The sequence below is a fragment of the Pezoporus occidentalis genome, unplaced genomic scaffold (assembly GCF_034315485.1).
Source record: "Pezoporus occidentalis ecotype Australia unplaced genomic scaffold, CSIRO_AGI_Poc_V1 ctg2008, whole genome shotgun sequence".
Taxonomy (NCBI): Eukaryota; Metazoa; Chordata; class Aves; order Psittaciformes; family Psittacidae; genus Pezoporus; species Pezoporus occidentalis.
This window is the reverse complement of record NW_026913866.1, coordinates 1-10,036: the sequence shown is the minus strand read 5'-3', so window position 1 is coordinate 10,036 and position 10,036 is coordinate 1. Positions and strand designations below refer to the sequence as shown.

Genomic DNA, 10,036 nt, shown 5'->3' with positions numbered 1-10,036 from the left:
CCTATAGGGGCTATGGGGGCTATGGGGCCCATAGGGGCTATGGGGTCTATAGGGGCTATGGGGCCCATAGGGGCTATGGTGGCTATGGGGCCTATAGGGGCTATGGGGGCTATAGGGGTCTGCAGCCAGCCCTATAGCCAGGTGAGCCTATGGGGGCTATGGGGCCCATAGGGCCTATAGGGGCTATGGGGTCTATAGGGGCTATGGGGTCTATAGGGGTTATGGGGTCTATAGGGGCTATGGGGTCTATAGTGGTCTCTGTCCCCCCCCCAGGACCGTCCCTTTGGTCTCTCCTATGTTCGTCTCTTCGGCCCCCCGGAGGATGCGGCTCCTGCTGTGGCCCCGGTGAGTGACCCCCTCCTGCCCCATAGAGACCCATAGAGACCCATAGAGAGCCCATAGAGACCCATAGGAACCCATAGATACTGCATAGAGACCCATAAACACCCATAGGGACCCCATAGCAACCCATAGAGACCCATAAACACCCGATGGAGACCCATAGCGACCCACAGAGCCCCATAGACACCCATAGAGGCCCCATATTGATCCCACAGAGTCCCCATATTGAGCCACACTGACCCACACCCACCCCCCCAACCCCATATCTTCCCCCTAAGTGCCCTCCTGACCCCATAACTGACCCCCGGCCCATGGCTGCCCCATAAGTGCCCCTTGGCTGCCCCATAGCTACGCCTTAAGTGCCCCGTAGCTGCCCCATAGCTACTCCATAAGTGCCCAATAACGGCCCCATAGCTGCCCCCTAAGTGCCCCATAGCTACCCTATAACTGCCCCATAAGTGCCCCATAGCTGCCCTATAACTATCCCATACCTGCCCCATAGCTACCCCATAAGTGCCCCATAGCTGACCCATAACGTCCCCCTACCTGCCCCATAGCTGCCCTATAAATGCCCCATAGCTGCCCCATAGCTACCCCATAAATGCCCCATAGCTGCCCGGTAACTTTCCCCTACCTGCCACATAACTGCCCCATAGCTACCCTATAAGTGCCCCATAGCTGCCCCATAACTTCCCCCTACCTGACCCATAGCTGCCCTATAAATGCCCCCTAAGTGCCCCATAACTTCCCCCTACCTGCCCCATAAGTCCCCCATAGCTGCCCCCTCCCTGCCCCATAGCTGCCCCATAGCTGCCCCATAGCTGCCCCATAGCTGCCCCATAGCTGCCCCATAGCTGCCCTATAGGTGCCCCATGTGCCCCATAGCTGCCCCGTACCTGCCCCATAACTGCCCTATAGCTGCCCCATAGCTGCCCTATAGCTGCCCCATAGCTGCCCTATAAATGCCCCATACCTGCCCCATAGCTGCCCCATAACTGCCCCATAACTTCCCCCTACCTGGCCCATAGCTGCCCTATAAATGCCCCCTAAGTGCCCCAATAACTTCCCCCTACCTGCCCCATAAGTCCCCCATAGCTGCCCCATAGCTGCCCCATAACTGCCCTATAGGTGCCCCATACCTGCCCCATAGCTGCCCTATAAATGCCCCATAACTGCCCTATAGCTGCCCCATAGCTGCCCTATAAATGCCCTATAGCTGCCCCATAACTTCCCGCTACCTGCCCCATAGCTGCCCTATAAATGCCCTATAGGTGCCCCATAGCTGCCATATAAATGCCCCATAACTGCCCTATAGCTGCCCCATAGCTGCCCTATAAATGCCCTATAACTGCCCCATAGCTGACCCATAACTTCCTCCTACCTGGCCCATAGCTGCCCTATAAATGCCCCATAACTGCCCTATAGGTGCCCCATAGCTGCCCTATAAATGCCCTATAACTGCCCCATAGCTGACCCATAACTTCCCCCTACCTGGCTCATAGCTGCCCTATAAATGCCCCATAAGTGCCCCATAACTTCCCCCTACCTGCCCCATAAGTCCCCCATAACTGCCCCCTACCTGCCCCATAGCTGCCCCATAATTACCCCATAACTGCCCCATAGCTGCCCCATAACTTCCCCCTACCTGCCCCATAAGTCCCCCATAGCTGCCCCCTACCTGCCCCATAGCTGCCCCATAGCTGCCCCATAGCTGCCCTATAGGTGCCCCATGTGCCCCATAGCTGCCCTATAAATGCCCCATAACTGCCCTATAGCTGCCCCATAGCTGCCCTATAGCTGCCCCATAGCTGCCCTATAAATGCCCCATACCTGCCCCATAGCTGCCCCATAACTGCCCCATAACTTCCCCCTACCTGCCCCATAGCTGCCCTATAAATGCCCCCAAGTACCCCATAACTTCCCCCTACCTGCCCCATAAGTCCCCCATAGCTGCCCCCTCCCTGCCCCATAGCTGCCCCATAGCTGCCCCATAGCACCTCACAGGTGCCCCATTCCTGCCCCCTACCTGCCCCATAGCTGCCCCATAACTGCTCCCTGCCCCATAGCTGCCCCATAGCTGCCCCATAGCTGCCCCATAGCTGCCCCATAACTTCCCCCCACCTGCCCCATAGCTGCCCTATAAATGCCCCCTAAGTCCCCCATAACTTCCCCCTACCTGCCCCATAAGTCCCCCATAGCTGCCCCATAGCTGCCCCATAGCTGCCCCATAACTGCCCTATAGCTGCCCCATACCTGCCCCATAGCTACCCCATAACTGCCCCATAACTTCCCCCTACCTGCCCCATAGCTGCCCGATAAATGCCCCCTAAGTACCCCATAACTTCCCCCTACCTGGCTCATAGCTGCCCTATAAATGCCCCATAAGTACCCCATAACTTCCCCCTACCTGCCCCATAAGTCCCCCATAGCTGCCCCATAACTGCCCTATAGTTGCCCCATACCTGCCCCATAGCTACCCCATAACTGCCCCATAACTTCCCCCTACCTGCCCCATAAGTCCCCCATAGCTGCCCCCTAACTGCCCCATAGCTGCCCCATAGCTGCCCCATAACTGCAGTATAGGTGCCCCATACCTGCCCCATAGCTGCCCCATAGCTGCCCCATAGCTGCCCCCTACCTGCCCCATAGCTGCCCTATAAATGCCCCCTAAGTCCCCCATAACTTCCCCCTACCTGCCCCATAAGTCCCCCATAGCTGCCCCATAGCTGCCCCATAGCTGCCCCATAACTGCCCTATAGCTGCCCCATACCTGCCCCATAGCTACCCCATAACTGCCCCATAACTTCCCCCTACCTGCCCCATAGCTGCCCGATAAATGCCCCCTAAGTACCCCATAACTTCCCCCTACCTGGCTCATAGCTGCCCTATAAATGCCCCATAAGTACCCCATAACTTCCCCCTACCTGCCCCATAAGTCCCCCATAGCTGCCCCATACCTGCCCTATAGTTGCCCCATACCTGCCCCCTAGCTACCCCATAACTGCCCCATAACTTCCCCCTACCTGCCCCATAAGTCCCCCATAGCTGCCCCCTAACTGCCCCATAGCTGCCCCATAGCTGCCCCATAACTGCAGTATAGGTGCCCCATACCTGCCCCATAGCTGCCCCATAGCTGCCCCATAGCTGCCCCCTACCTGCCCCATAGCTGCCCTATAACTTCCCCCTAACTGCCCCATAACTTCCCCGTACCTGGACTATACTTGCCCCATAGCTGCCCCATAGCTGCCCCATAGCTGCCCCATAGCTGCCCCATAGCTGCCCCATAACTGCCCCATAGCTGCCCCATAACTGCCCTATAGGTGCCCCATACCTGCCCCATAACTGCCCTATAGCTGCCCCATACCTGCCCCATAGCTGCCCCATAACTGCCCCATAGCTGCCCCATAACTGCCCTATAGGTGCCCCCTCCCTGCCCCATAGCTGCCCCATAACCCCCCTGTTTCCCCCCCCCCCCCAGGTTCGCCGCTTGGGCCCCTTCACCCTCCGGGATGGGAGCCCCTCCCCCCTCCGCCCCCCCGGGGCCCTCTTCTACAAGCGCCCCCCCTCCCCCACAGGTAAGAGCCCCTCCCCCTTTGTGGGCGTGGCCTCAATGGGAGGGGGGGCGTGGCCTCACTAAGCCCCGCCCCCTTCCAGCACCCCCCAAGGCCCCTCCCCCAGGCCCCACTTACGCCGATGCCGCCCTCAAAGCCAGCGCTGGCTCCGCCCCCAAACCCCGGGTAAGCCCCGCCCCCTCCCTTCCCCTTAAGCCCCTCCCCTTCCCTTAAACCCCGCCCCCTTCACCCACCCCCCCATTTCCATTCCAGCCCCCCAAGCGCCGCCCCTCCCCCCGCCCCCTTCCTCCACCAATGGGACGCCGCCGAAGCAGCCCCGCCCCGTCGAGGCCAAAGCCACGCCCCCTCCCGCCCAGGCCACGCCCCTTCCGGCCGCCATCTTGGCCGGCGTCGTCGTGGCCCTGAGTGGCTTCGAGAACCCCCTCCGTGGCCAATTGCGCGCCGCCGCCGTTGCCATGGGAGCCGAGTACAGCCCTGATTGGACAACGCGCTGCACGCACCTCGTGTGAGCCACGCCCCCTTCCACCCCCGCCCTATAGCCCCGCCCCCTTCCCTTAGATCCACCCCTTTCCCCTCCTGGCCCCACCCCCTTCCCTTAGCTCCGCCCCTTTCCCCTCTCTGGCCCCGCCCCTTCCCTTAGCTCCACCCCTTTTCCCATAGCCAAGCTCCTATGCCTTTAGCCACGCCTCTTCTCTTAGCCCCGCCCCTTTCATCCCTTAGCTCCACCCCTTTCACCATAGCCACGCCCCTTTCACCCATCTTAGCCCCGCCCCTTCCATACTTTAGCCCCGCCCCTAACATGCTTTAGCACCGCCCCTTTCCCTTCCTAGCCCCACCCCCTTCCCTTAGCTCCACCCCTTTCCCCGTAGCCACGCCCCTAAGCCTTTAGCCACGCCCCTTCTCTTAGCCCCGCCCCTTTGCCACCCCCTAGCCACTTCCCTTACTGCCGTCCCCCCGTGTGCCCTTCGGCTCCCACCCCCTTCCCTTAGCTCCACCCCTTTCCCCCGTAGCCACGCCCCTAAGCCTTTAGCCACGCCCCTTCTCCTCTTAGCCCCGCCCCTTTATTCCTTAGCTCCACCCCTTTCCCCGTAGCCACGCCCCTAAGACTTTAGCCACACCCCTTTCACCCTCTTAGCCCCGCCCCTTTCCTACTCTGGCCAAACCCCCTTCCCTTAGCCCCACCCATTTTACCGTAGCCCTGCCCCTTCTCCTCTTACCCCCGCCCCTTTCCCTTCCTAGCCCCAACCCCCTTTCCTTAGCTCCACCCATTTCCCCGTAGCCCCGCCCCTTCTCCTCTTAGCCCCACCCCTTTCCCTTAGCTCTACCCCTTTCCCCCGTAGCCACGCCCCTAAGCCTTTAGCCCCAACCCCTTCCATTCTTTTGCCCCATCCCTTTCACCTCTCCTAGCCCCACCCCTTCAATTCTTTAGCCCCGCCCCTTTCCCCTTCTGGCCCCACCCCCTTCCCTTAGCTCCACCCCTTGCCCCTAAGCCTTTAGCCACGCCCCTTCTCTTAGCCCTGCCCCTTTTCACCCCTCTTAGCCCCGCCCCTCCTCCACTAGCCCCGCCCCTTTCCCACCCTGACCACACCCCCTTCCCTTAGCCCCGCCCCTTCTCACATTAACCCCGCCCCTTTCACCTATCTTAGCCCCGCCCCTTCCATTCTTTAGCCCCGCCCCTTTCCCCTCCTGGCCCCACCCCTTCCCTTAGCTCCACCCCTTTACCATAGCCACGCCCCTTCTCCTCTTAGCCCCGCCCCTTCTGCTCTTAGCCCCACCCCTTTCCCTTAGCTCCACCCCTTCCCCATAGCCATGCCTTTAGCCCCTCCCCTTTCCTCTCTTCCCCCCACCCCTTTTCTTTAGCCCCTCCCCTTTCACCCTTTTACCCCCTCCCCTTTAGCCCCGCCCCTTCCCTTCTTTACCCCCTCCCCTTATCACTTCCCCCATTAGCCCCTCCCCTTTAATGCCTTTAGCCCCGCCCCCTCCCATCTTTAGCCCCACCCCTTCCCTTCTTTAGCCCCGCCCCTTCCCCCTTAGCCCCGCCCCTTCTCCATCCCCTTTACCCTCTTACCCCACCCCTCCCTCCCCATAACCCCGCCCCTTTCCCCTCCTCAAGCCCCGCCCCTTTCTCACCCTCTCTCCCCGCCCCCTTTTTAGCTCCGCCTTCTCCCGCACCCCCAAAGCCGCCCGGGCCCGCGCGATGGGGGGGCTCCTCGTGAGCCCTGATTGGATCTGGGACTGCCGGAGGCGGGGCCGCCGCCTGCCCTGCCGCCCGTGAGCACAAGCCCCGCCCCCTTGGGCCCTAAGACACGCCCCCTAATGGTTAAACCACGCCCCCTCTTGGTTGTACCCAGTACCATGTCTTTAAGCCCTGCACACAGCCCTATAGGACCTGAATGGGCTGTGGAAGCCACGCCCCCTGGAGCATAAAGCCACGCCCCTTATTGGTTAAACCACGCCCCCTATTGGCTAAGCCACACCCCCTGTCTTTAAGCCCTGCACGCAGCCCTATGGGACCTGAATGGGCTGTGGAAGCCACGCCCCTTGGGGCATCAAGCCCCGCCCCCTGGGCATCAACCCACTCCCCTTATTGGATAAGCCCCGCCCCCTTTTGTTAAGCCACGCCTCCATTGGCTAAGCCACACCCCCTGTCTTTAAGCCCTGCACCCAGCCCTATAGGACCTGAATGGGCTGTGGAAGCCACGCCCCTTGGGGCATCAAGCCACGCCCCCTGTGCATTAAGCCACGCCCCTTATTGGTTAATCCACGCCCCCTAATGGCTAAGCCACACCCCCTGCCTCTAACCCCTGCACCCAGCCCTATGGGATCTGGGTGGGCTGTGGAAGCTCCGCCCCCTGGAGCATAAAGCCACGCCCCCTAGTTGCTAAGCCACGCCCCTTCCTAGTTAAGCCACGCCCCTTATTGGTTAATCCACACCCCTTATTGGTTAAACTACGTCCCCTATTGGCTAAGCCACGCCCCCTGTCTCTAAGCCCTGCACCTAGCCCTATGGGACCTGAATGGGCTGTGGAAGCCCCGCCCCTTGGGGCATCAAGCCACTCCCCTTATTGGATAAGCCCCGCCCCCTTTTGTTAAGCCACGCCCCCTGTCTTTAAGCCCTGCACCCAGCCCTATAGGACCTGAATGGGCTATGGAAGCCACGCCCCCTGGAGCATAAAGCCACGCCCCCTGGTCATCAAGCCACGCCCCTTATTGGTTAAACCACGCCCCCTATTGGCTAAGCCACGCCCCCTGTCTCTAAGCCCTGCACCTAGCCCTATGGGACCTGAATGGGCTGTGGAAGCCCCGCCCCCTGGAGCATAAAGCCACGCCCCCTAGTTGCTAACCCACGCCCCTTATTGGTTAAAGCACGACCCCTATTGGCTAAGCCACGCCCCCTGTCTCTAAGCCCTGCACCCAGCCCTATGGGACCTGAATGGGCTGTGGAAGCCCCGCCCCCTGGAGCATCAAGCCCCGCCCCCTGGGCATCAACCCACTCCCCTTATTGGATAAGCTCCGCCCCCTTTTGTTAAGCCACGCCTCCATTGGCTAAGCCACACCCCCTGTCTCTAAGCACTGCATCCAGCCCTATGGGACCTGAATGGGCTGTAGAAGCCACGCCCCCTGGAGCATATAGCCACGCCCCCTAGTTGCTAAGCCACGCCCCTTAGTAGTTAAGCCACGCCTCCATTGGCTAAGCCACACCCCCTGTCTCTAACCCCTGCACCCAGCCCTATAGGACCTGAATGGGCTGTGGAAGCCACGCCCCCTGGAGCACAAAGCCACGCCCCCTAGTTGCTAAGCCACGCCCCTTATTGGTTAAACCACGCCCCCTATTGGCTAAGCCACACCCCCTGTCTCTAAGGCCTGCACCCAGCACTATAGGACCTGAATGGGCTGTGGAAGCCACGCCCCCTGGAGCATAAAGCCACGCCCCCTAGTTGCTAAGCCACGCCCTTTATTGGTTAAACCACGCCCCCTGTTGGCTAAGCCACGCCCCCTGTCTCTAACCCCTGCACCCAGCCCTATGGGACCTGAATGGGCTGTGGAAGCCCCGCCCCCTTGCAGTTAGAGCCTGCTGATTGGCCACCCCGTAGAGGGGCTGCCCTAAGCTCCGCCCCCTTGTGGGCGTGGCCTCATTCCCTCCCCCCCCCCCCCAAGGTACCTCTTGGATGGCTCCGCCTCCTCCGGCAGCGAAGAGGAGGAGCCTGATGAGGCCACGCCCCCTGCGGACCCCACCCCTCACGTGACCAGTGGTAAGCCACGCCCCCTCCCTCCTCCTATTCCCCCCCCCCCCCCTCCATTCTTAAAGGGGCCGCACCCCCGCATCGATCCCATCCAATCCCCTTGCAGGAGCTGATTCGGGGGATGACAGCGACCAATCAGAGCCGTGAGTGTTGGGGGGTGCCCCCCCCCACCCTTTATTCCATCCCACCCCCCCCACTGACCCATCCTGCCCCATAGGGATGATCCCTATGGGGGCTCCACGGAGGAGAACAGCGAGGAAGAGGAGGAGGAGGAGGAGGAGGAGGAAGAGCCCGTTCCCCCCTTGCCCGGTGGGTCTGGGGGTACCCCCCATTGGAACCCCATTGGAACCCATAATAACCTATTGTAACCCATAATAACCCCATTGGAACCCATTAGAACCCATTGTAACCCATAATAACCCCATTGTAACCCCATTGGAACCCATAATAACCCCATTGGAACCCATTAGAACCCATTGTAGCCCATAATAACCCCATTGTAACCCATTGTAACCCATAATAACCCATTGGAACCCCATTGGAACCCATAATAACCCCATTGTAACCCATAATAACCCATTGTAACCCATAATAACCCATTGTAACCCCATTGGAACCCATAATAACCCATTGGAACCCATAATAACCTATTGTAACCCATAATAACCCCATTGTAACCCATAATAACCCATTCTAACCCATAATAACCCATTGTACCCATAATAACCCGTTATAAACCCATTGTAACCCATAATAACCCCATTGTAACCCATTGTAACCCATAATAACCCCATTGTAACCCATTGTAACCCATAATAACCCATTATAAACCCACTGTAACCCATAATAACCCATTGGAACCCCATTGTAACCCATAATAACCCATTGGAACCCCATTTTAACCCATAATAACCCATTGGAACCCATAATAACCCATTGGAACCCCATTGTAACCCATAATAACCCCATTGGAACCCCATTGTAACCCATAATAACCCATTGGAACCCCATTGTAACCCATAATAACCCCTTGCAACCCATAATAACCCATTGGAACCCCATTGGAACCCATAATAACCCATTGGAACCCCATTGGAACCCCATTGGAACCCATTGGAACCCCATTGGAACCCATAATAACCCATTGTAACCCATAATAACCCCTTGCAACCCATAATAACCCATTGGAACCCCATTGTAACCCATAATAACCCCATTGGAACCCATAATAACCCATTGTAACCCATAATAATCCCATTGTAACCCGTAATAACCCATAATAACCCCATTGTAACCCATAATAACCCCATTGGAACCCATAATAACCCATTGTAACCCATAATAACCCCATTGTAACCCATAATAACCCATTGTAACCCATAATAACCCATTGGAACCCATAATAACCCATTGTAACCCATAATAACCCATTGTAACCCATAATAACCCATTGTAACCCATAATAATCCCATTGTAACCCGTAATAACCCATAATAACCCCATTGTAACCCATAATAACCCATTGGAACCCATAATAACTCATTGGAACCCATAATAACCCCATTGTAACCCATAATAACCCATTGGAACCCATAATAACCCATTGGAACCCATAATAACCCCATTGTAACCCATAATAACCAATTGGAACCCCATTGGAACCCATAATAACCCATTGTAACCCATAATAACAACATTGTAACCCATAATAACCCATTGTAACCCATAATAACCCATTGGAACCCCATTGTAACCCATAATAACCCATTGGAACCCCATTGTAACCCATAATAACCCATTATAAACCCATTGGAACCCATAATAACCCATTGGAACCCATAATAACCCATAATAACCCCATTGTAACCCATAATAACC

At 57.9% G+C, this 10,036-nt stretch overlaps 1 protein-coding gene across 1 annotated transcript; it reads left to right on the top strand.

The window, feature by feature from the left end:
- Positions 1–273: 273 nt before the first annotated feature.
- Positions 274–8,467, top strand: LOC134163575 (DNA repair protein XRCC1-like; the record flags this gene model as incomplete). Its single annotated transcript, XM_062618524.1, has 8 exons — positions 274–345; positions 3,821–3,917; positions 3,997–4,079; positions 4,167–4,419; positions 6,069–6,185; positions 8,073–8,167; positions 8,265–8,301; positions 8,376–8,467. Coding segments are annotated over 8 exons (846 nt in total), but the record flags the coding sequence as incomplete, so codon positions are not given.
- Between the last annotated feature and the right edge of the window lie 1,569 nt (positions 8,468–10,036).